The sequence below is a fragment of the Lytechinus pictus genome, chromosome 6, assembly GCF_037042905.1.
Source record: "Lytechinus pictus isolate F3 Inbred chromosome 6, Lp3.0, whole genome shotgun sequence".
NCBI classification, from domain to species: Eukaryota; Metazoa; Echinodermata; class Echinoidea; order Temnopleuroida; family Toxopneustidae; genus Lytechinus; species Lytechinus pictus.
The window spans coordinates 20,582,279-20,609,872 of NC_087250.1; the positions used below are offsets into that span (position 1 = coordinate 20,582,279).

General features: G+C 37.3%; 1 protein-coding gene across 1 annotated transcript in view; it reads right to left on the reverse strand.

Annotated features, from left to right (window-relative positions):
* Positions 1-497: 497 nt before the first annotated feature.
* The window catches only part of LOC129263154 (zinc transporter ZIP10-like), a 32,625-nt gene continuing 5,528 nt past the window's right edge, over positions 498-27,594 (reverse strand). The window contains exons 3-12 of the mRNA XM_064101178.1: positions 23,243-23,450; positions 21,711-22,564; positions 19,834-20,002; positions 15,727-15,896; positions 14,438-14,587; positions 10,254-10,418; positions 7,293-7,362; positions 6,294-6,446; positions 5,700-5,887; positions 498-4,433 (exon numbers count right to left, since the gene is read on the reverse strand). Of these exons, the coding sequence (XP_063957248.1) occupies positions 4,296-4,433; positions 5,700-5,887; positions 6,294-6,446; positions 7,293-7,362; positions 10,254-10,418; positions 14,438-14,587; positions 15,727-15,896; positions 19,834-20,002; positions 21,711-22,564; positions 23,243-23,450 (2,265 nt within the window). The 3' untranslated portion in view covers positions 498-4,295. The remainder of the gene's footprint in view (positions 4,434-5,699; positions 5,888-6,293; positions 6,447-7,292; positions 7,363-10,253; positions 10,419-14,437; positions 14,588-15,726; positions 15,897-19,833; positions 20,003-21,710; positions 22,565-23,242; positions 23,451-27,594) is intronic.

Here is a 27,594-nt window from a genome sequence, read left to right on the forward strand (position 1 = left end):
AACATTTTTGAAGGTTGGAGACGGGCCCTGACCAAGTAAAAAAAAAAAAAAAAAATCACCATCAGCTTGTAATTTTTATGTTTTTATGCATATTTATTGAAAAAAGATTGGGGCTTTTCCTCCTCACGCTCGGAGTTGTCAATGAAATGGTTTATTAGAGACATCTCGGAACAATTTTCAAAGGTGGTAAAAACACCTCAATCAGGCGGTAATTTGTATGTTTGTGTACATTTTTATTGAAAAACGATTGGGACCCCCCCCCCAAATATCGAGACATCTCAGGAGATGCAGAGCGATTTTCAAAGGTGATGACAAGGCCCGTAGCAAGTAAAAAAAAAATCATAAGGAAATTTTTACGTTTTTGTATACATTTTTTGAAAAAGGAAGCCCCCTCCCCCCTCGGTTGAACAACCCCTGTATCTGCTTGCAAACAATTTTGATGCAAACCAATTCAGTCTCGCGAATTACAAACGAAGAAAAGGAAAAATGCCAAAAACTGATGCATAGTAAATTAATTTTATTTTATCTTAACTTAACGTACACATACCACCAGAATATGTCTTGATTTTTCTTCCTTTTTAAGGATTTCCCGGTCATCTTCATAAAATCATCATTTGAATACAAAACTTTATTGTTCAATATCACGCAAAAGTGATTTACAATGCTGTTCAAAGTAGAGTGACCAAGTAGTATTGATTTTCATTTATCAGTAACAACAAGTGGAATGCCTCTGGCCGTCTCACCTGCATCACGCGATTCAATATAGCAGCAGTGCTGATTTTGAAAACTACTATAACTCGCACAAGATGTTCAGTGATACTTGGTTACTCTTATTTCCACGCTTTATGAACTAGACCAATACACTTATAGAGATATGATGGCAATTCAACAAATACCCCCAACGTGGCCAAAGTTCTTTGACCTTACATGACCTTTGACCTTGATCATGTGACCTGAAACTCGCACAGGATGTTCAGTGATACTTGATTACTATTATGTCCAAGTTTTATGAACTAGACTAACACACTTTCAAATTATGGCTGTAATTCAACAAATACCCCAATTTGGCCAAAGTTCATTGACCCTAAATGACCTTTGACCTTGATCATGTGACCTGAAACTTGCACAGGATGTTCAGTAATACTTGATTACTATTATGTCCAAGTTTCATGAATCAGATCCATAAACTTTCAAAGTTATGATGGTAATTCAACAGATACCCCCAATTCGGCCAAAGTTCATTGACCATAAATGACCTTTGACCTTGGTCATGTGACGTGAAACTCATGCAGGATGTTCAGTGATACTTGATTAACCTTATGTATAAGTTTCATGAACTAGGTCCATATATTTTCTAAGTTATGATGACATTTCAAAAACTTAACCTTAGGTTAAGATTTTGATGTTGATTCCCCCAACATGGTCTAAGTTCATTGACCCTAAATGACCTTTGACCTTGGTCATGTGACATGAAACTCAGGCAGGATGTTCAGTAATACTTGATTAACCTTATGGCCAAGTTTCATGAACTAGGTCCATATACTTTCTAAGTTATGCTGTCATTTCAAAAACTTAACCTCAGGTTAAGATTTGGTGTTGACGCCGCCGTCGCCGTCGCCGTCGGAAAAGCGGCGCCTATAGTCTCACTCTGCTATGCAGGTGAGACAAAAAATGAGAATAATACTAGTTTCATGCAAAATACTGATTTCAAAAGTTTCATGTGTTGTCCTATGGTATTTCTTTGAAAATGCTGATTTCCTCACCATAATAGGCTATTTATTTTCAGCTTTTAAAAGGATGCTCCGGGCTGAAAATAATATGATTAAAACAGATAGAGAAAAATCAGATAATCAAAACACTGAAAATTTGATCAAAATCGGACAAGGAATAACAAAGTTATGGCATTTTAAATATTTGCATTATTCCGGTGAAGCAGTTCTATGCATGTCATCATGAATATTCAATCAGCAAATTGATGATGTCAAATCCCCACTTGCTATTTGTATTTTATTATATGAAATTAGGTTTATTCAATATTTTTCTACCAAAAGCTTAAAAATTGAATTAACTGATTTAGTGCATTAGATATTCATTGCTGCAACTTAGGTTTTCCATGTCTTAACATCACCATAAAAAATTTAACATTTTTTAAATTCCAAAATCGGATCGCTGATCAATCGAAAAGCTGCCAGTGGCCTGTAGTTTGCACTATAACTATAAACAATGTCAACAATAAATTACGTACTCCTTCCCTATGACCATATATCGCCTAAAAAACTTCTTTGAAATAAAACTATAATGTGATAGAATATTGGTAGTATTAAGGAGGACTTAAATAACTGTTAAACAGTTTTTTTTATAAAAGAATAACACATACTTGTGAAGGTTTGAGAGAATTCCATCAAAGATTAAGAAAGTTAAGATTTTGATTTATGACATCATGTTATATGCGAGATGCTGCCCCATATGTTACCCAATATAAGATGCATATATTTCAACTTTGTAGTGTTTAAAAATGATCAAAATTAATTTTGTTTCCAGAGCAAGTGTAAAATGATTATCTGTTGATATACTAAGATTGAAAAAAAGAAAAAAATATCAAGTTCTTTTAGGAAATGACATTTCATTGATATATTTTGATACACGACATATGGGGGAAGCTGCTCGCATATGACGTCACAAATAAAAACTTGAAATTCCAATTTTTAAATCTATGTTGGATTTCCCTCAAACCTTCACCAATACTGTCATTTTTCTGTTATTTTGACAAATATCAATAGACATTTCGACAGGGAGCGATATTCCTCTTTAATATATTAGAAGGTACCTTTTATAATGGAATGCATACTTGTCACTAAGGATAATCAATAGATGTACAGAATGATTTAATTTATGACAATAATATGATGATATTTAAATAAAACTGCATTACCCTCAAAGGCCAAGTCCACCCCAAGTCAAAACTATCGGATGTATAATAATAAAGTCATGACATTTTTAAGCTTCGCTTAATTTCACCTAACAGTTCACACCCTGATCGGTATGCAAATGAGGAGACTGATGATGTCATCCACTCACTATCTTTTTGTATTTTATTATTAGAAATATGAAATATTCTAATTTTCTTCTCATTGCTAAGTGAAACAACGATCAATTTGTCCCTGAAAATGTGGACTTAGTATTGTTTAATGATATATGGTTCAGTCAAGTTGGTTATTGTCAAATCTGTAAAAAAGAATATTATATATTTCAAACAATAAAAAGATCATTATCTGTCTCAAGTGCATATTACCGTTTCCAAAAAATAAGCGAAACCTTAAAATGTCATAACTTTTTTATTTTACATCCGATTTTGATGGAGTTTTCAGCGTAACGGTTATGCTAGTTTGATTTTTCTCTATTTATTCAAATCCACATTTTTCTGGGGTAGACTTGACTTTTAAGGAAAAAGCATTGTATGTACGATACTAACGGTTAACCAATATTATTGTGAAGCATTTGTCCGTATTTAACGGTATTAAAAGATCCAGTCCCAAGTCGAGGGTTGCGGAGTGGGAGGGATGGACGGCAAATCAGAATCTAGACTACAAATTAAACATTCTCACATGGAGCAACAGTGCTGTTTTGACGGTTTGCGGGTGATACTGATATATTGTATTTTTATTCTTAGTTGTAAAACAGCCGGATTGGACGGATAATAAAGAAAATTTCGTTCCACTCCTTTAACTGAAAAAAATACAATAACTGCGATATATATAAATATATATATTTGCAAAAAAGTAAATAAGTAGATTATTGCGTAGAAGTGTCCACCTAAATTGGTGTTCAAATTATGAGTAGTTATACTCGATCTACAAATCTTTACACCAGAATACCAGAAGACAATCAAACAGGATTACGTATAGCGCCCTCTGTCCCCCATTTGTCCCCGCCCTCCCCTCTAATTCCATCCGCTGGTCCGCTCTGATCAGTGACACGACAAATGCTCCCGCAACATTTGCTCTGGTCTTAATATCTATATTATAGTACATGGTACATGGTGATTTTTAACCTGATTGCTAAGAATGCATGAATGATTGTAAGCAAGCAACCAACGGCTTAAGGTCCTCTCAGAGGGCATAGGGTTGGAGTTAGGACTGTAATAGAGTTTTTGGTTCAGAATACATGTGATTAGTGTTTACTTGGTTTTTGATGGTAAGGCTTTGTTTTTGTTTTTCATATTAAGCGTGCAGATTTTCCATCGGAGCAATAGTCGCCGGAGCAAATGTCATGGAACCCTCTGATCCTGTTTATTTCTAAAGAGCGAATGAGATGGAGTCTTCATAAAGAGCAATGATCAGGATGATTCCAATGCCCAATAAGAAGCCTATATTCTGCAAGATTGCCACGGTGCCCTTGTTGCTCTTTCCTTCGTAGTTTAGTAATATAGGAAGCTGAAAAGATAAGACAAATAAAAAAAAAAATCAATTTGAATTTCGAATACTCTTATTTCTTCCGTTTATTAAGGAATAGGTCACTTTTTTTCCAAACACAGTTAAATAGAAATAAACAAGATGTCTACAGTGCGTCACATAGGACCTAAACAACGAAACTGAGATTTATCATATTTCAATAAAAAATAAAATAGAAAAAATGACCTTTCATTGTGAAGCTTAGAGTCTCCTATACTGAGTATTTTATCTGGCATAACTTAAATCATTCCTCATTCGCGCATGAGTGAGCAAAATGAAATTGATGATATCAAAAAGTCGTTGGTTACTACTAAGAGAGTTTGGATAAATTTTCCAAATATTCAAACAACAATGTTCAGCTTTTAAGCTATAAATACGCTTCTGTTTAAAGGAGAAGTTCACCCTGAAAAAAAGTTTGTTGTAAAAATAGAAGAAAAAATATTGGCGAAGGTGTGGTGAAAATCCATTAAAGGTTTAGAAAGTCATTAAAATTTTAAGATTGGATTTGTGATGTCATAAACGAGCAGTTGCCCCATTTATGCAGCCTAATATGCAATGCAAAAAATCATTTTTTTTAATGGTTCGTGATGACTTGTTTTTTTTTAGGAACGGATGAGATATGATTTGTCTATCGATATACTGACTTCTGAAGGTACAGTAAAAACCATGTGTAATTTTCTGAGAAAATAACATTTCATTGATTTTTTAGGTAGAAAAGCTGCTCGCATGTGACGTCACAATATGGACGTTTTTAATGCGTCGGTATCCATCATAAAAAAGATGCTCATGGTGCAGTAAAGAAAGAAGAATAAGAAAAGGACACTTAAAAAGTTAAAAAGGGGAAGAATTATAATTACTCAAACTTAATTAAGTAAGATTCTAATAACTTTTTAATTCTTTGATTTTTCTCAAACCTTCGGCAATATTTTTATTATTTTTTCTGCTAATTTTACAATTAACTTCTGTCAGGATGAACTTCCCCTTTAATTGTTTTTACATATTTTGGTTTATTAAAAAAATAATACCCGATCAGTCTACGTAGAACACTAGGTTGCATGATGCATTTCGTTTACTTTTAATATGTCTGCATTTTTTCAGGGGAGGGGGGGTTACTTTTATTTTCTTTTAACCAATTTTCTGAAACATAAGCAAAGTAGGACTGGTAAAGTGACAGATTATTCATTGTAAAAATTCTGTTCAACCAATCAGAGGCAAGGATTTCAGTAGCTTATAACAGTTGATGCTTACCATGTCAACGAGTCCAACGTAGAGGAACATGCCTGCCACTGCAGCGAAGATCCACTCTCGGGCAACATCAGTTTGTCCAAGTGGTATTCCGACCCACAATCCGAGGAAAGCCGTACAAGCGCAGAGCATGTTCAGGAGGAGCGCCGTGCGGAGCCGCATTCCTTGCTTTATGAGGACGGCCAAATCACCTACGGGGAAAATATGGAATAATCCGTGATTTAAGTTAATTTTGTTGGCACTTTTATTATCTAGGCCTATAGTGGATGTCATCATCATCATCATCGCCATCATGATGATAATGATGATGATCATGATGATGATGATCATCATCATCATCGTCGTCGTCGTCGTCATCACCATCACCATCATCATCATCATCATCATCACCACCACCACCATCATCATCATCATCATCCTCGCAACCACCATCACCATCTTCATCACCATCATCACCATTATTATCAACATCATCATCATCATCTTCATCGGCATCATCACCATTATTATCATGATCATGACAATGACGATAATGATCTCCATCATCGTCACCATCAGCACCCAACACCATCACGAGTAAACATATTAGATCGATACCTAGTTCGTGCGGAAGCTCGTGGCAGAGGACAGCTACGCTTGTTGAAAGTCCAGCAGCGAGACTGAGTGAGAAGGCAGCACCGATAGCCAGTCCGTCTCCAAAGTTATGCAACGCATCGCCGAAGATTATCATCATAGCAACAGGATTGCAACCTGCAGCAAGAAAAAAAAAACGACATTAGTATTTGGATTAGGCGAAGGCCTCTCGGATTCCTTTCCTTATTACAATCATCGTATTTGTATATGTATTTATTTAGACATACAAAGTAAAACACGTCAAAGGGATACAAAAAAAGTTTGAAAACCCATACGAGTTTGAATCTCAAAACAATTAAAATGAAGTAGCATAAAGATAAAAGTATAAGTTTAACAATCGGAAAATAAAACAATGTAAATTAAAATAGAAAAGGACATAGATAACTTTTATAGATTTATGTAACAACTAAAAATATCGTGGTAATCATCATCTTCATCATCACTCACATCACCGCCACTGTCAACATCATCGATACCACCATCATTTTTTATACTATCATCATCATCATCATCATCATCATCATCATCATCATCATCTTCATCTTCATCATCATCATCATCATCATTATCATCATCATGATGATGATGATCATTATCATAATCATCATGATCATTATCATGATGAGGATCATCATCATCATGATGATCATGATCATCATCATCATCACCATGACCACCACCACCACCACCATCTACACCACCATAACCACCACCATCATCATCGTCATCACTGATACGTTTGTTACAATGTATGTTACAATTTAGGGGACCGGGTATTATTCCTGGCATTGGCGGACCGTGACCTGGAGGAGACAAAGCATTGGAGGGGCACTGTATTGTTTGTGAACAATGCTGTGCCCCTCCAATGCTTTGTCTCCTCCGGGTCACGGTCCGCTACTGTAAATTTCCTGGCATGGAAGATGCCACTTACTTAAAAAAAAGTAAAAAATAGACCAACCGTACCTTCTACGCAGCAATTAGTTTCTGCAGTTGGAATTTCAACAGCTTCGTCAAGTTTTTCCTCGTGGTTTGCCTGTGAATGATAATAACAATAATAAAAATAATAATAATAACAATAGAAGTACAAATATAGGGCACCTTGAACCTCAGTCACTTCTGCCTGTTAATCAGTCTGCATATCGAAAATTCCATAGTATTGAAACAGTCCTCCTTAGAATTAAAATGATCTCTTAATGTCCATGGACGATAAAAAGGTCTCATTGCTGCTTCTACTTGATACGAGCAGTGCCTTTGACACGATAGACCACTCATGCATAGTTGAAACACTTCAAACCATTCTGCAATCAATGGCAATGCACTCGAATGGATTAAATCCTATCTTTCAGAGAGAAGGCAGTCAATCGAAATGGATATACTGTGTCAGATGTATTCAAGGTGCCTTTTGGTGGACCGCAGGGGTCACGTCGCGGCCCCTTATTGTTTACTATGTACACAAGTATAGATTTTCTTTACGGTATAAAAAGAGAGTATCCCAGTATCAATTCCCACTGCTATGCAGACGACAAACAACTATAATTATCTTTCTCCCCAAATACATCCCGAGATAATGAATCGTTAGAAGATTGTGTGGTATATATCAGAACCTGGATGCTTCAAAATAAGGTAATGTTGAATGATAGAAAAACTTAATTTTTGGTCATTGGTACCCCACGTCAGGTTTCAAAATTTGGGGGCTATAGCTTAACTGTTGGCGATTCGGTTATAACTCCATCAGATAAAGCCAGAAACCTTGGTGAAGTCTTTGATACCCACTTAGGCATGAAATCACAAATCAACAATGTTTGTAAATCCGCTTATTTCATGCTCTATAACTTGAGACGTGTTCGCAAATTCTTTGATCAAGACAGCGTGAAAACTATTGTTCATGCTTGTATCACAAGTAAATTGGATTACTGTAATAGTGTTCTCTATGGATTACCCGATTCTCAAATAAGCAAACTGCAGAGAGTGCAAAACACATGTGCACGTTTAATATGTCGTCTTCCCAAATTCTCTCCAGTCACCCCATTATTGAGAGAATTACACTGGCTACCTGTCCGGCAACGAATCACATTTAAGATCCTAATGATAGTCTTTAAAGTTCTTAATGGTCAGGCCCCAAGTTATATCTCAGATCTCTTGAAATTGACATCTCGATCTCATGACCATCACCTTCGTAGCTCACAAGATACAACCACAGTGCAAATACCCCCACACAAGACTAAAGCATAATTTCTGATGTCATCCGTATTAAATCCTGATTAAATTTTTATTGTCAAATATCAGGGGTAGATGTGGACTTGTTCAGTAACGGCAAAGCTGCAAATCTAAGCCAAATAGTCAGAGCGGGATACGGCTTTTGTTACCGCCGGACCGTGCCGCGGCTGCGAAACTGCCGGTGTAGGCTAAACATATAGGCCCGTATTCTGAAGTCAGGTTCAATTTAAACTCTAGTTTAAAGTAACTGTGGTTTAACTATGGAAAGCCAGTTTTGACATAAATCTGTAACAGTAGAGATTAAAATGTATCAGCTCATTGACTCTCAAATTATTCTTTACTGTCTGGGAAAGATTAATAAGATATTGGCTTCCTCATTAAAGAATTAGATAAGGGCACAGTAAACATGAGAAGCATACAATGTAAACATAATTTTGACATGTTTGGCTTCCCATGATTTTAGCACAGAGTTAGACCATGGTCTAAGTTAAACCTGACTTCAGAATACGGGCCTAGGTGTGGGAATTGGTGTCAAACAAGCTTGAGTTAACCTTGAAATATAAAAGTTAGGCCCGGGCCTACTGATTTTTTGACACTGCTATTTCATCTTTATATTAATCAATATAGCGGCGAATTTGGTACTGGTAGATTCGGTACTAGGCACAAAATCCGCAGGCGGATCGTGTTCAAACTCTGGCGGATTCAGTACCAATTTCTCTTTGGGAGATATCGTTGTTGCTATCTTTCATGCACGTACCTCATGTACGCATACGTCACGTGGTACGTGGCCACGGCGCACGAACTCGCTGGGCTACCCCCCCCCCCCCGATATTGCCAGCGGATACGGTATCCGCCGATGGAACCTACTGAATCTGTGTTGAGTGTGGTGGGGGCATTGGCGGCGGAAGTCAAAAATTTCAGGGGGGGGGACCACCAAAAATTTGACAAGCAATAAAAAAAAAGGTTATCAACCTAAAATTTTAGGGGGGACGCAGGAAAAAAAAAGGATTTAAGGGAGGGATCACCAAATTTTTGGACAAGCAAAAAAAAAAAAAAAAGTTATCAACTAAAAATTTAGGGGGGGATCGTCCCCCACCTCAAATTTAGGGGGGGGGGGGGGGACACGTCCCCCTGTCCCCCCGCCTATGGGTGGGGGTGGGATGCGAGTGTGTGGGAGAACTCCGAGGATCATGAATATCAAATCTTCTCTCATAAATCTTATAAGTGTATTTTGATAATTTACAGGATTCAAGATTTTCTTTTGTGTGTGTGATACAAACATCAAGAAATGGTAAATAATTTGTTTGATTTTAGGTTGTACTTTTTTCAATTAGACATATATATTATGTATGTGTATAAATGTAAGAGAAAAGAATATAGAAAAAAATGTATATCAGATATTTTGAGAACAAATTGAATTGATGTAGAATTTATTCATGACATTGTTCTACTTCATTTTCGTTAAGAATTGTCAAATGCATAAATGTGTTGATCACAATAATTGTACGTTCAAACAAAGCGTTGTAATTACGGTGTGATTTAATTTGATACCGTTTTTAATTTATGTTCATGAATGTAATATTTACTATGTTCAATTTTGTTTGATGAGAGAAGAAAATAAAAGATTATCACCAAAAAAAAAAATCCGCCGCTACACCGGCAAAGTGTTAACACCCTCTACGTTCGTTGATTGAAACTAATTATTACCAGATCAGTTTTTGACTCGGTGATAGTCGGTTGGGTGAAAGCCGTACCGTTCACCGGCGAACCGTTCTTGATGAAGGAATTCCGAGTGGACAAGCTACGCCGACGTTGCCCGTTGATTGTCATCTCCATGTCCTCTACTGACTGGTTGTGTGAGTGTCCGAAGATCTGTCAATGGGGATGTAAAAATAATTTAAGATTAACGTTTGATGCAGGGTTTAATGGTATCGGCTTGTAAGTTATATCAGGGGCCCATTTCATAAGCCTAATTTTAATACTCCCCCTACTCGAATTATAAAATGATACCTATGTTCTGCACCAAAAACAAAAATCAGGGGCTTTGGAACTAAATTTTGGTCTTCTTGTTGTCGGGTCACTACACAAGACCTGTCCAGTAGAGGGTACAGTATCTGGCTTCGGGATTAAAGGACTCCAGATCTTCGGCAGTGCATGGCTCTGGTAGGAGGGGGCAGACCAGAAGGTGTTGCATCGTCTGATCCTCCCCACACTCGCAAGCAGTGTCCCCATCTATGTTGTAGCCCCATTTCTGCATAAGGACTTTGCACCGTCCTGTCCCAGACCGTAGGCGATTAAGACATTGCCAGGTTGGCCATTCCTCACTTGAACCCGGGGGAGGGGGGGGGGGGGGGGAGTGACTCGCTAGGTCCATAGGAAACCTTGTGCGTCACAGACTGGAGGTGGTTGGACCATAAGTTGACCCTTTGATCGTGAGCAGAGCCATCGAGGGGTTCAGTCGAGTGAAGGAAACTACGTCTTGATTTGAGTCTCTTTTGGGCGGGTTCATGGTTGTAGAGTGGATGGAGAGGATTATCTTCTTGTTTAGTTTTTTCCACCTGTGCTTCAACCTCTCTTCTGATGTGTGGAGGGGCAATGGCACACAGTAGGTAAAGATCATCTACTCTTATTGGTCGTAGGCAGTCAGTAATTGCTCTGCAGGCAGCATTCAAGGCTGGATCAATCTTCGCAGCATGGGATGACCTACACCAGACAGGAGCTGCATACTCGAAAGCTGAGTAGCATAGAGCAAGAGCAGTTGTACGGATGGTTTTGGCATCTGTTCTTCATTTCGTGTTGGCAAGCTTCTTCAGGATGCTGTTCCTTGCTCCAACTTTAGCCTTTGTCTTGGCAACATGTTCTCTGTATGTTAGGGAACGGTCAAGGGTGACACCGAGGTAGATAAGCTTGCTGGTGTGTGCCAACCACTTTCCATACCATCTGACCCTCAGTCTCCGGTCTGCATCTCTGTTCTTAAGATGGAAAGCACTGAGTTGGGTTTTCTCTGGATTTGCTCGGAGATGATTTGCTGCATAGTAAGGGGTCAGGCCTGCCAGTGCATCACTGAGTGCTTTTTCCACCTCTTCAAAGGACTGCTTCTGCGATGCAATTCAAAGGTCATCAGCGTCCAGGTAGCTCTTGGTACTTGGATGGATTGGTTGGTCGTTCGTGTAAATGTTGAAGAGGAGTGGGGCGAGGACGCTTCCTAAATGGGGGTCTCCGGAACTGTTCTAGTATTAGTGATTGCTAACAATGCAATGCTCTGGAATGGCATAAATTCTTTATTCCGGAACGTGCATGAATATGCAAAAATTGGTCATGACGTTTCCGTGGCATTTTCATATATCGTGAAATAACAACAATATCAATGAAATGTCATTTTTAAAAAGTTGAATATTTCATATTTTTAATTGTACCTTCAGTATATCAAGAATCTTTGAAGTCATCATGAACAATAAAAAAAAATTGATGCATTCTTCATTAGATTATATTTATATATATACACAACAAAAAAGTAAGTCCCCCCTAAATCAAATTGCTGTAACTTTTGAACGGAATTATTTTGAGATCTGATATTTCGTAGGTAGTTTTCTACACTCATTAAGCAACTCCTGGGGGAAAATGAGATTGATCGGTTGAGTCATGCATGAATAGTTAAAGATTGAATTAAAAATGACCATTTTTGAAAGTCACAAGAGTCGTTTTCCAGATTGTGCAAATACAAAGTTGGGCAAAAGTTGTTTTTAGGTGAATTTTATGGTGTTAATGCTGTATTACTATCCATCATTTAGCCACTCAACACACAATTTTGATATCGTATGTTCATGGTTGAGTGAGCACAATATTTCAGGGGCCGCAGAAGCGGGGGGGGGGGGGGGTTGGGGGCCCCCCACTTTTTCCAAAAACATGTACAAAAATGTAAAATTGACCATACGATTGTGATTTTTTGCATGGTCAGCCCCCCCCCACACTTTTTGCTCAGCCCCTCCCCCACACTTTGAAAACCGTTCCGCGGCCCCTGTATTGTGACGTATCATCATAGGGGTTTTGATAGTATCCTCTACAACTTGTTAGGTCTTATCAAAATTTGAAAATGTTGGTGGCTACCCCGATTATAGTCCCCTCCCCCATTTTTAAATTCTGGATACCCCCCTGATTTGTCCATGAATTAACTGATCATGAGAAATTGTTAGGAAAAGAATACATGTATGCAGTATAAAGAGTATTCATTCCTAAGTTTTCGAATGTGCTCGCTCAACCATGAAAATGTTAAAAGTTCGGAAAGTGTGTGGTGATAGAAATGATGGTTGATAAAAACAACAGCAATTAAAGTCACATTTGAAACCGAATTTGCCCCCAATATTGAACTTATTACCCTTTAAAATGAGTCTGTGACATTGAAAATACCCATTTTCCAACTTTGATGCGTGCTCACTCATCCATGAATAAACAAATCGATTTCATTTTTGCACAGAATTCTGCCCATAGGTTGATAAACATTACTGCCAAATGACATCGCTAAAGACAGCCTTGAAAAAAAGTTCCACCATATTTAATAAGGGGTTACTTATTCATAAACATATGCACCCATAATGTACACAAGTCAAGAGAGAGGAAGTCAAAATTTTAACAAATATGAAATAAGGGTTTGTTTCATGGACGGTTTCTGTTACTTCTGCCAACAGTTATTTCATGAACCTTCGCACATGGCTTCAGGGTGACACTATCCAAAAGGCGCGCACACCAAAATAACAATTCGATACGGCACAGAGTGGGGCCAAGGCCTTGAACTTTCTTCCCATTTGCATAATTTTCGAATATTGTGTGCTCATTGATGCATTAAGCATCGGGATTTTCATAAAAATCAAATCGAATGAACCATGCAAGGAGGTTTGTGACAGATATCCATTGTTACAAATTGCATTTTTTCCAATAACGTAAAAAAGAGCTAATCACATTCCACATGTTCATTCAAGCGTGAATGTTTAATTGAACGCCTTTGAATCATTGAAGCATGTTGATTGCTCATGAACATAACGAAAAAAATGATAAAAGATCAGTATCAGTTACCAAAATGACACAATACTTGCCTATGATATTTGAAAATCGTAATTTTTGTTTTCAATAAATGTTCATTGAACCGTGAAACAATGAATATTGTTGAAGATACTCTTCCCAAAAATAATTTTCATCATATTCGATCATTTTTATTGATAAAAATGTGTAAAAAATCAAATTATAGCAAATTTGGACTTGTGTTTATTCAACCGTGAAATTTAGCCAAAAAAGTTGCATCGTCTTTTAGAAAGTACCTTTACAAGCCTTCTGACTATATTTCATGATGAGAATGTGGAATCAGTTCATATGAAATGGAATCAAAGTCATGATATTTGGCTTTTGACTTTTGAAAAGTGACATTTTTGCCTTCCGACGGTGCTCACTGAAGCATGACGTAAAATACGTTCATAACATTTACTCAGAAGGTAGCTTATAAAATTACCTACACGCTCATGTAAAAATATATCAAAAACTCGCATTGGTTCGGAAATTATTGATGTTTGTTCAAGGGGGGACTTACTTTTTTTGTTGTGTATATATGGGGCAGCTGCTCGCATACCAACTCACAAATCAAAAACCTAAAGCTCTAATAACTTTCTTAATATTTGATGGACTTCCCTCAAACCTAATTCACCAAGATTTTTGGTGGTATTTTTACAACAACCTTTTATGAGGATGATCTTCCCCTTTCAGGGTGATATCTGATCTAGAGAATGCTCAATCAAACTAATTCATAATCCGTATGGTTGATGGTTATCTAAAAATGTGTATATTTGTCAAACTAGTTGTTTATAACACGCATTTGAGTCGAGTGAAAAAGGACCATCACCTACCCCCAAGAAAGTAGTCGTTTGCTCGAAGACGAAGAACACATACAGAGCCATCTCCACAACCAGACACTTCCAGATATAGGCCATCTCAGGATCGGTTGGTTTATGTGCACCCTCTCCCTCGCCGTGGTCGTGTGAGTGTAGTCCTACAGCCTGGAAAAAAAATATTAAAGAGAGGAAGGCGTTAGGACGACTTCGTTGACTGGCATATGAAGGGGCAAGGGGGGGGGGGGGGGCTCTGGCCCTTCAGAACCGACAGGACCAAGAAGGGGGGGGGGTGCAATAAAATTCTGAAAGAAATTTGAAACAAGATGGGAAAGCGATCGAGCACGTCTTTAGGGCGCTTTGTCTTTGAAAATGAAGGATTATGTACCCTCTTTTGGTGAATTTGGTGATCATTTTCAGTAAAACATTTTTCCAAATTACGCGGGGGCATGCAGGGAGGAAATGATGGAGGGGAAAAAAGAAAGGAAGCGGAAGATAATAATAAAATGATTATCTAAAATAATTAATTTGTATTCCATAATGAGATTTCTTATCAAAAAGACTAAAATTTCCCTGGGCTTGCTAGTCGTTTATTTATTTTTTAAGAGACAGTTTGTTCCATACAATTAAGTCGAATTCCATTTTAAACACACGAGCTGAGGGAAAAATGATTACATATGTGTTCCCTAAAGTGTTTGATGCCCGCCGTTTCGTAAAGACTTATTAACATAACACAATACACAATTTTATAGCATATTCATAACATCGGATATAACGATTTCAGTCAGTAGCTTAAAACTTTTATTGGAATTTGTTATTATAAAACGTGTTATGAAACGGTCCCCTGGTTTTCATGACAATCATTTCTCATGAAAAACTCAAAGCCAATACGAATCAGCAGCCGCCTTGTAAAGCGCCAACATACGTCTTCAACTACTCAAATCTGTGTAGGTTCATAACACATAATGCATCATTCTCAGCAGTGTAGTCTTGTAATATAAGCCAATTGGAATGATAACACCAATCCTCTACTCGATACATTCGTATAGAAACCGCAATAATTCTGTTACAAAGTAGGATTACAAATACTTTCCATCTCAAAATATTTGAGTTTCTCTTTAGCCTACAAATAATATCATTGGCCAATAAGAAACTATTATCTGAATTATTAAGAGCTATCTCAAAAGGATTATTTTAAGACTAGCTATTTATAACACACAGTCAATGATAGACCGCATTAAGAATGCATACCCACGTAGTGTTGAATGATGACTAACATTTCTCATGAATAGCTTGACATTGCTTACCTGTGGGAGAAGATGCAAGATAGCATCACCAGTCAATGTCGCCACGGCCAATGCGATCATGGTCTGTATGGTTTTGTCGTAGAACGAGTCCGACATACACGGTATGAACAGGCCACCAAGGACCGAGGATAAACTGATGATTAACACGGCCAAAGTGCCATATCCCCACACTGCATAAATATATGAAAAAGGAATATTTTTATATCTGATATATGTGTTTCACCACCAAAATGGTTACTTAATTTAAATATTCCCCTTTTAAAGAGTTTATGAATACTTTCCTTAATGGAACTATATGATCTTCATGTCTTGATACAATATTACTCAATAACATTGAGCGTTAAATAAAGTGGGCGTCAGCACTATAAGCTGACTTGAAGTAAAACCTAACTCTCTGTTAAACACCCCAAGTTTGTGTTTTTCATCATATTTTGAAATCATATTAAAGAATTATACTACGCCGTATAAAAAAGTTATACACAGCAAACACGACGGTGTTAATTTAACACCAGCCTGGTATCTCTATCGGTCCACACCAGATAAGCCTTGAAACAACACCAGTTATAAGAATCAAACCGATATTGGTTCAACAGTAATTAGTGTTGCTTAAATGCCAAATTGGTGTGGACCGATATAGATACCAGGCTGGCGTTAAATCAACACCGGTGTTTTACCAGTGTACACTCTCGTTGATATTTTAATATAAACTAATATTAGCAATTTTCTGAACATTGGATAAGCCAAGTAGAGGCGCAAGGGATGTATGCCCCCTTGTTTGTTATGAGAATTTCCCTTTAAACAATCTAAGAAAATCGTCACCCGCACCTTCAATTTTCAAACTTAGTTTTTGCTCCCCTTCTATTTCAAAATCCTGTATCAACCACTGCTGATTGCCGAATCCTTTCAAGTTAATTCACAATCAGTTCAACAAATTGAATTAATACAAAAAATAATTTCGTATATATGAATGACCTATATTGACACGTAACTTTAATTCAGTCAATTTCAGCTCAATATGGACAGCACAGGCATGCATTGAAATAAAAAAGTTGATTTGAATTGAATTCTAATTAAACGAAAATTTATAATAAAATTTACATACAAGCCGTACGGTAAATATAGACTGATAATATTCCTATACAGACCAATGTCGGCACCTATTTAATTCAAAATTCTTTTCTGGACTCTTTATATATGTTTGATTAATCGTTTTCCTGTTTTAAAGAAAATGAAGTAAAGAATTATAAATTGATTTTCCTATACATTTTGATTCATTATGTAAACGGTTTGTTTGAAAAACATCCACTTTTGCCATCAAAAGGAAAAGATAACAAAAAGGAAAAAGAAAGTTTCATCATAATCACGTAAAATTCAAATGCTCATGTTCGTTCATGTCATTATTCACAACATCCGAGTTCGTTCGAACTTTATCTATTTTTTGTGCTCAGATCACGTTTCAGTATCAAAGCAACGTTATCACTATATATTGATAAACATCCTCATAAATAATTATGATCTACTAGCATGTTGTCTGTTTTGTCGCTTTTTTGTTGCTGTTCCACAATATCTAAAGAAAAAAAAGAATGAACAGGCCTCCAAAGACCGAGGATAAACTGATGATTAACACGGCCAAAGTGCCATATCCCCACACTGCATAAATATGAAAAAGGAATATTTTTATATCTGATATAGGGATGTGTTTCACTAAAAGTTAAGTATGATTCAAGGCCACCGCAGACCTTACGATTGGTCTGCGACCCGATTTTGGAATACAACTTAGAATTTAATGCTAATATTGGGTGATGGAATATCTTTCTGTGTAAAGTTCTAAATCATCGTAAATATACCCATGTTCAAATCTGTGACTATGCTATTATCCTTATCAGAATAAAAGCGAATTCAAATTCTATAATGACGTCATGGCAACTTACGATTTCCAAACGATTTGAAACTTACTTGGCTTTTACACACAATCATCCAATTTGTTTAATATTGGTAATCTTTCAGTCAATATGAACTTCATATAAAATGATACTTTTCATTATTTTACATTTTCAGAAAATGAGCAAAATGTGCAGTTGCGTGCCGAATAAAAGGCATCACCACATTGATCAAAATATGCTAAGAGGACGCGCGCTAAGTGCAAGCGCTTTTTATGATTGATTTGTGTTGATTTTGTATTTATGTTTTTCTCATTTGTATTATGGGGAAAATGAATATAGAAATGAAATAAATCAATAAGTTTCAGTTCAATTCAAGATCAATCGTGATAAGTGAAAGAAAAAGTGTTAAGACGCCACCAATAGTCATATCTAGTACATCTTTTTTTATTTTAAAAAAGATAATTGATAACACTTGCTATTCCAAAGTAGCAATTAAAACGAATACTATTATGAAAATATGAAATTTATAGTACATATCCCAAAATAATGTGTACGCTCAAGTTTATCAGTTGACGAAATCCCTGTAAATAAGCAGACATCGGCCGATTTATTGACCATAATTTTGGTTGATGTTGACATTTTTTATCGGTCGGACACATACTGTATTCACCACCAGAATGGTTACTTAATTTATTAAATATTCCCCTTTTAAAGAGTTTATGAATACCTTCCTTAATGGAACTATACGATCTTTATGTCTTGATACAATATTACCCAATAAAATTGAGCGTTTAATAAAGTGAGCCTCAGCACTATAAGCTGTCTTGAAGTAAAACCTAACTCCCTGTTAAACACCCCAAGTTTGTGTTTTTCATATTATATTTTGAAATCATATCAAAGAATTATACTACGCCGTATAAAAAAGTTATACACAGCAACAACGACGGTGTTGATTTAACACCAGCCTGGTATCTCTATCGGTCCAAACCAGAGAAGCATTGAAACAACACCAGTTATAAGAATCAAACCGATATTGGTTCAACACTAATTAGTGTTGCTTAAATGCCAAATTGGTGTTAGCCTAACGCCAAACCGGTTTTGTTTACAGTTTCAAAACCTCTTTGGTGTGGACCGATATAGATACCAGGCTGGCGTTAAATCAACACCGGCGTTTTACCAGTGTACATTCTCGTTAATATTTTGATATAAACTAAGATTTAATAGCAATTTTCTGAACATTGGATAAGCCAAGTAGAGGCGCAAGGGATGTATGCCCCCCCTTGTTTGTTATGAGAATTTCCCTTTAAACAATCTAAGAAAATCGTCACCCGCACCTTCAACTTTCAAACTTAGTTTTTACTCCCCCTCTATTTCAAAATCCTGTATCAACCACTGCTGATTGCCGAAGCCTTTCAAGTTAATTCACAATCAGTTCAACAAATTGAATTAATACAATAAATAATTCCGTATGTATGAATGACCTATATTGACACGTAACTTTAATTCAGTCAATTTCAGCTCAATATGGGCAGCACAGGCATGCATTGAAATAAAAAATTGATTTGAATTAAATTCTTATTAAACGAAAATTTCTAATGAAATTTACATACAAGCCGTAAGGTAAATATATAGACTGATAATATCCCTATACAGACCAATGTCGGTACCTATTTGATTCAAAATTCTATTCTGGACTTTTCATATATGTTTGATTAATTGTTTCGCTGTTTTAAAGAAAAGGAAACAAAGAATTATATATTGATTTTCCTATACATTTTGATTCATTATGTAAACGGTTTGTTTGAAAAACATCAACTTTTGCCATCAAAAGAAAAAGATAACAAAAAGGAAAAAGAAAACTTCATCATAATCACGTAAAATTTAAATGCTCATGTTCGAATATGTTATTATTGAAGAGTTAACTTATTCACAACATCCGAGTTCGTTCGAACTTTATCAATTTTTTTGTGATCAGATCACGTTTCAGTATCAAAGCAACGTTATCACTATATATTGATAAACATCCTCATAAATAATTATGATCTACTAGCATGTTGTCTGTTTTGTCGCTTTTTGTTGCTGTTCCACAATATCTAAAGAAAAAAAGAATGAGTTACGAGAAAAGAAAAAGCAAAAAAATATATATATCGCTAAGGGGGAATCGTGGTTGTAAATATTTTGAGAAAAATATCAAAGCTTTTGCGAACTTCAAAACATTACTCACCTTGAGCTATGGGTATTTCAGACGGCTCAGTGACTGTGGTCTCTGCGCATGCGCCACTCAAAATTTGTTGCACCAGTGATGGAGACAGTGCGTTGAACTGTTCTTGGGTAAGCCCCGCCTCGTGATCGATGCCGTAGATGTCGAGAAGTTCCTCACTTGAAAAACATGTCTGCAGTCAGGAGGTAGAAAGAGAGAGAGAGAGAGAGAGAGAGAGAGGGGGAGGGGGGGGGGGCGCAGACGCAGAAATTGAGAGATTTAGAGGAAGAGAGAGGGGAGGGGGAGAGAGAGAGATCCTTTTAAAAATAGACATTGGCGCGATGGCGACAATTCCCATTTAATCTTCCCTACTCAATTTTACTGACGGGCACACGCTTAAAAATACCCTTAATATTTTTTTATTTTTGACTACAAGTTAAACGATTGCAAAACAACTTGAAAAGAACCCCTGATCATGCTTTAAAGATTCCCTTTTTGCACGAAATTCGTAACTGACACCGGCGTTTGCGCCCATCCGATCTTGTCATAAGAGTTAATATTCGCTTGATCTATCTATTTTCTATTTTCTTCCTAATACTTATCTATGCAAAAATTACAAAATAAGGGGTTCTTTATCATTTGCCTGTTTAGAAGCTTAAATTCCTTTTAGTTTTATATTTCTTTATAACATTGAATAGGTTGATGAATGATTGACATATTGAAAATAATTAAAGTTTAGTAATCACCACAACGGTGACATAATAATCAGAAGAATACTATAATAGAATTAGAACCCCTGTTTTTGAGAGAGTAATACCTTACACGTTGGTCCCCCACAATGCGTGTTATATGGCAAACTGTCTGTTTAGGCTAATAAAAATTGTTTTAAACACCTCCAAACAGACAGATTTAAACTGTCTACTGTCAACTTAGAATTCGTTGAAAACATTCAAGAGTAGAACAAACAATTTTAATATACCAAGAAGAGATTTAGCTGTCTGATTCGTCAGAGCCTCTCAGGGAATTAGTAACCTACTATAACCCCGTGGTGCAGCTCCTTTGGGTCCATATTCACTCATACAGCAGTCAATATATCTTTATATCCAATGATTTCTTACAATCAGGTGCAATAAAATGTCTAGGTATATGCCTATCGTAAACTATCGTGCAACACAATGGCAGAAAGATGCAAGTGTCAAAGCAGCCAGGGTTGATTTAATCCATTCTCACTCTTACTTTCAAAGCGATAGCTTATTCATATCAGTTTGTTTAAATAAAATGAATTACCCCTTCTTGAAGATATGTCAGGCAGGCATTGTGGTGTCGCATTGGCATCAATCACATCCTTGCAAATGACTGACAGACATTTCTTTAAAAGAAAATATATTTTTCGTCACTTGCGTCTTTTTGCAGCTACAGTTCAATGCAAGGAGGTGAATGTACTGTATGTGTTAAAGATAACATTTCACCCCTGACCTAACCATATGGCGCAGCGCAGACAAATGCTACATGAGTGCGTTGCACGCGGTGAATATTTCGTGATATTCTCCGACTACTGTTATAAGCTACGGGAATTCTCGCTTCTGATTGGCTGAGGTGAATTTTCCTCAGTAAAAACCAACGACAGGATGTGCCTTGAGATGCACCCCAAGAATAAGATAAAGACATGTTTCCCCAAAAGAATAGCAACTTAATACATGTCTTTTGAAAACAAAGAGAGAGGTCGGGAGAGAGAGAGGGAAAAAAAATCATCCAATCCCCCTTTAAAGGGAATGATGATTTTTCATTTGCCCTTTTTCTGATTATGCAGTTACCCAACACTTTTTAATGAATTGTTATTGATTGCTCGTAAAGAGATTGAGTTAAAATGGTAAAGATAAGGAGGTGGGTGTGGTTCTTACCGTTGCAACATCCGGTACGTGCGAGTGATTATGATGATCATGATCGTGGCCATCATGGTTGTGGCCATCATCAGCCATTACCGTAGCTCGTTTCTTAATGCTCCTTCTCTTCAAGCCCGTTGACATGACATCTCTCCTCCTACGGGTGTGATCGTGGTCATGATCGTGACCAGGATGGTCGTGATCATGGTCATCAGCTGCCATGGCTTCCCTCCTCTTTCGGGTGTGATCGTGATCATGATCGTGTCCTGGATGGTCGTGATCATGGTCATCAGCTGACATGGCTTCCCTCCTCTTTCGGGTGTGATCGTGGTCATGATCGTGACCAGGATGGTCGTGATCATGGTCATCAGCTGCCATGGCTTCCCTCCTCTTTCGGGTGTGATCGTGGTCATGATCGTGACCAGGGTGGTCGTGATCATGGTCATCAGCTGCCATGGCTTCCCTCCTCTTACGGGTGTGATCGTGGTCATGATCGTGTCCTGGATGGTCGTGATCATGGTCATCAGCTGACATGGCCTCCCTCCTCTTTCGGGTGTGATCGTGGTCATGATCGTTACCAGGGTGGTCGTGATCATGGTCATCAGCTGCCATGGCTTCCCTCCTCTTTCGGGTGTGATCGTGGTCATGATCGTGACCAGGATGGTCGTGGTCATGGTCATCAGCTGCTATGGCTTCCCTCCTCTTTCGGGTGTGATCGAGATCATGATCATGGCCATGATCATGATCGTGGTTATGGTCATCAGCTGCCACGATGTCCCTTCTCCTACGGGCGTGGTCGTGCTCATGGTCGTGGTCATGATCGTGGCCTGCATGCTCACCGATACCCAGATCCATCATTATATGAATGAACTCTGAGTTGTGGGAAAAGAAAATAGCAAATTTATTTTCCGTATTCATGCACTCACATGTCATCTTGTGAAGTTACATACAGAAAATATAAAAATAACAGAAAATATAAGAATAATTTATTGATTTCTGCAATTCTTTTGTAAACTATTTAACAATAAAAGCACAATAAACATAGCATGGAAAAAGAAACACCTGTAGGCCTATTTTCTTTGAAATATCGATTAAAAACATCAGAGGGGTTACACGACATTTGCTCCTGCGACAATGGCTCCGGCCTTAGGTTCGTCTAAGATATAGGGTTAGGGTTGCATTATAGGATTTTATGTTAAGTTTAGGGTTAGTTTTAGAATTAGGGTATAGTGTTAAACCCTGGGTTGAAGTCGGTCATTCGATTAGTGAGTGGAATTTAGAACGGAGCAATTGTCGTCGGAGCAAATGTCATAGACCTGCAGAGGATGCCACTCTAAGCATAGCTTGACTGGGTGACAAACATTTAAAACAATTAACGAACATATATATCCCATCATCTTTCTTAATGTAAGTTTCAGAGAATGTGAGTTAAAGCTTGAGGCAATTAAAGAAAAAGAGCAATTTTTCATACATTCACTGAATATTACTGCAAAAGTCATTTTTTTATTTTTATCATAAAATGAAAACTTCTAAACTTTTCAATCCCTGACCTTCCTCTGGGATGACCCCTGACGTTCCATATATGTCGAATATATATTCGGTGAACGCCGCGGTCGACGGCATCGAAGGCTCTCCTATGCAATGACCATGAAGGAGTCCGTTGATCACGACCTGGGCGATGTGGTGCGTCTCGTGGTCGTTAGCCCCTGTCTCGTGGTCAGCCACGTTTTCCTCGAATACGGATTCGACGTTGAAGCACTTTAGATCACATGAGGAAATTAAAAAGAGCAGGTTAAATGTATATTGATTTACATTAATTAAATCTCTGATCAGGGCCCTGTGAAGGATTTTATTGCTTGGGTGGCTGAAGTGAAATGGACAAGCCCCCCCCCCCCAAAAAAAAAGGGGGAGGGGGGTAACACTCAAAATGAAGGTCGTTTAGTTCCCAAGAAATTTGACAAGCATAATTTCGTCACGAGAACTTTGACTGACAGGCATACAAAAAAAATACACGCAGCACCCCCTGGGAAAATCCTTGGGATACCCCCGCTTCCCAGGGTTATTTCTCTATTTATAAATAGGCCTACAATCAGGGAAAGTACGAATTGAATACATGTACTTTCAGATTTCTTTTCGAATAATAAACTATGGATCTTCATTTTCATATATAGGGGTGATTCGTTACGTCATACGCTGGGAGCTTCACATTGTAGGCCCTATTGTGAATTAAAAAAAAATAATTGAAATGTCATTTCTAAAAAAAAAATGAAAATGAGATCAACAGACAATTATTTCACACTCGCTCCAAAACGAAAAAAAAATTGTTATAAATCATTAAAAATTTGAGATTTATGCATTTTTATATTACATAAGGTACAGGGTAGCTTCTTGTTTATGACGTCCCAAATCAAAATCTTTAGCTCTTTAATATAGTAATTTTATTCAAATATCTATTTAAATCTTTAATGGACTTTCCTCGAAACTTCACCAACATTTTTCTTTTACATTTTCTTACAGCAAACTTTTCGTCAGGGTGAACTAGAGATCGGAAAAAAAATCACTGGCGAACATACGGTAGAAATGTTGCTTACTCATCCACTCATCATCACTCACCTTCGTTTAGTCTAATGCCACTACCTCCACTCCCTACATTTCGTCTACCACCCATTTGGTCTAAGAACCAATTGGTCCATCATCACTTCGTCAATGACCATTTCGTCTAATAACCAGTTGGTCTAATACCAGTTTTCTTTTCATGCATTTCGTCCATATGACACTTAGTCCAATCAGACCAAAATGGAATATGGACTAAATGGCGATTGGAGCAACTGGTTATTAGACGAAACGGCGAGTGGACAAAATGACAATTAGACCCTTTGGATGAACTGATGGTAGACCTAATGATAGAAGACGAGCTGGTATTTGGACGACTTGACAAGAAACCAATTGAAAATGAACCTGTAAAGCCGGGGCCCCGTCTTACAAAGAGTTGCAATTGATCCAATCAACCACAACTTCTATGGAAAGCCAGCAACGTCAACATCCAAACTTCATATTTGTTCGAAACATTTTCTAAATAAATGATATGTATTCATACATTTATAGTTTTCTTGAAAATTCAGCGTGCTTCTTTTCGTTTACAAAGGACATTTTGCAAATTTCCTGAAGAAAAATTATGAAGTTGATGGATTTCCATATACACTAGGGATGGCTCCGCGGTATGTCGATGGGTCTTTGGTAATCCATGCTGCGTTCAGTGAACGTGTAAAAATTCCCTTTATAGCTATAGCATGTCAGGGGATTTCTTTGCCCACAAGTCATGATCCATATTTCAAGGAACTTGGGTTCAAGTTGGAGGGCATGTTATTAGAAGATCAGTCAAGTTTAGCACATGTTCACCAAATGGGACTTTGTGTAGGTTATGGGAGGAGAGGCACGTTATACGTGTCACCCCGACTAAAGAACAGCTAGCCCTCGGGTTGAAATATTATAAGAGGACCATGGACGTAGCTCAACTGACTTTGCATAAAAATTATAGGTAACTTCAAATGAAAATCGAATTGTATTTGTTTTTTATAGAATGTTTACAATGTAACATTTTATTTCAACATAAAAAAGCGAAAAAGATGGGATTAATGGATGGTGGCAGCGTAAATTTTAATTGAAGCAAATCAGATCACCCACTGGCGGATCCATGGGGGGGGGGGGGGGGGGGTTCACAGCCGGCCCGTGCCCCCCCCCCTTGAGAAGCAAAATTAAGATTTGTATTGTAGAAATGCCATTAAGACAGAAGTGTGACCTTTTTTTTTTCGGGGGCGAAATATCATCATTTTTTGGTTAAAAACCTTTTTTTGTTATCATTTTTTTTATTGTCAAATTTTTGCTCGGAAAAAAAGCCCCCCCCCCCCCCACTTTGGAAAATCCTGGATCCGCCCCTGAGATCACCCATTATATGGTAGTAAAAAGATCGTGCACAAATGTGGGAGCTAGGGTGTGTGTGTGTGGTGCGTTAGGGTGGTTCGCGCAGTAGTTCATCGCACACATTACGACTGGTCTATCATCCGGGAAGAGTCGACAATTTAACACATTTTCTATTAGTACAAATTATAGAAATATCTTGTTTGACACGTGTTTTATGTTTTCGTCATTTGAAATACCTCTTGCCAATTTGTTTAATGTTTCCCGTTAATTTGTGAATTATTTCCGTTTATATTATTATATAGTTGAATACTACAATGGCATATATACACACTATTTCATTTCCCAGACACACAATTCACTTTCAGTTAATATTTCCTTCTAGAATTCCACAGCACAATTAGTTTCAATACCATTCTTTTTCCGTATCATGTATTTTGTAAATATCTGTGCTACTGCTTGAATATTTGTGTGTGTGTCATTATTACCTTGTAATACATCGCGATTCCGCCTTAGCCGCGATGATGTCTTGATTTTTATTAATAAACCATTTATCTATATATCTATCTATCTATCTATCTTCTATCTTACTATCTATCTTCTATCTTACTTCTATCTATCTATATATCTCGTGTTGGTAAAAATTTATGAAAACACTAACAAGAAACTGTTAAAAAATATGCAAGTGTTAAGTTATACAGTTCAGTGTTTAAAGGATTGAATAATCATATGAAATGCTCTAATTTCTCTGAAAATCGGATAGCAACGGATCGACAATTAGTGTGCGCCGGGCTCTGTTGATGATGTTGTTTTCTTGGGTTTTAAGGCGCGTTCCATTCAGATATGAATATTTACGCCTATGAATAATTTGTGTTATTTTGCGGGTATAAATTTGTGATGCAAAAATGCTCTAGATGCGCAATAATCAGCCTTTACACAGGCTTATTTCAGTAACACAGGGTTCATATCGAGTTTATAATGCCACAAAGAGGTTAGCAAATCTTAAGACCTTGTAATGAATTAATGAGAATACTAGTACCCCGTGCAATCGGAAGCCGTGCTTATTTATTGGAAGTGTCTTAAACGCCGACATCTGTTCCCGGAATGAGCAATATAGGTGCTACTTACGTAGTTAAAATTGCCCATATAGGCATATAGGCCCTATCAAGGTCTAGTTTTACGAGCGTGTATCCTGTTCAGTGTAATGGGAATTGCTCCCCTCGACGACTGTTATACTTTCACAAAAGGGTTCATTAAGTCACGATCGATCTTAAAGGAAGGTTATACCGGGATCTCTCCTTGTCATTTTCTTATTCGCATTTTTTTATATATATCAAGAATTGCCCTTTTTAACTACACAAATATTTCAATCATATGAATCCTATTTTTTGCATATGAATAATTTGATATTCTGCATGTGTCTTAACAAAATGCATTTGGAATTGCAAGGGACGGATCCAGGATTTTCCAAAAGGGGGGGGGGGTAAACTATACCCGAAAAAATTTGACAAGCAAAACAAAAAAAAAAAGTCTTCAATTAAAAAAAAAAAGGGGGGGGGGGGGACACACCTCCGTTTTTCTTCTCAAAAAAAGGGGGGGGGGGCACATGCCCCTAGTGCCCCCCTGGATCCGCGCCTGGGGATTGCAATTGGAAAAGGATAAAACTATAATAAAATAAATTTGATTTAAAAGGGTAACTTTGATAAAGAAATCAAATAAAAGAGGAATTCATACTAAATCGAAAGAGCTAATCTAGCTCCTAATTACACTCCCCTTGGAGTTCTGCATGCAGTTCACTCCAAAAAGAGTCATAATGCACTCTTAAAGGATGTACAGCTCACTCCAAAGGGATTGGTACCTTGTATCACTCCAAGAGAGGCGTGATTAGCGATTAGATTAGACTTTTTTTTATTGCATTTAGAGAGTATCTTCTTATTTTTTCTTTCTATTTCACATTCAATTCAATTCAATCCTTCCATTTCCA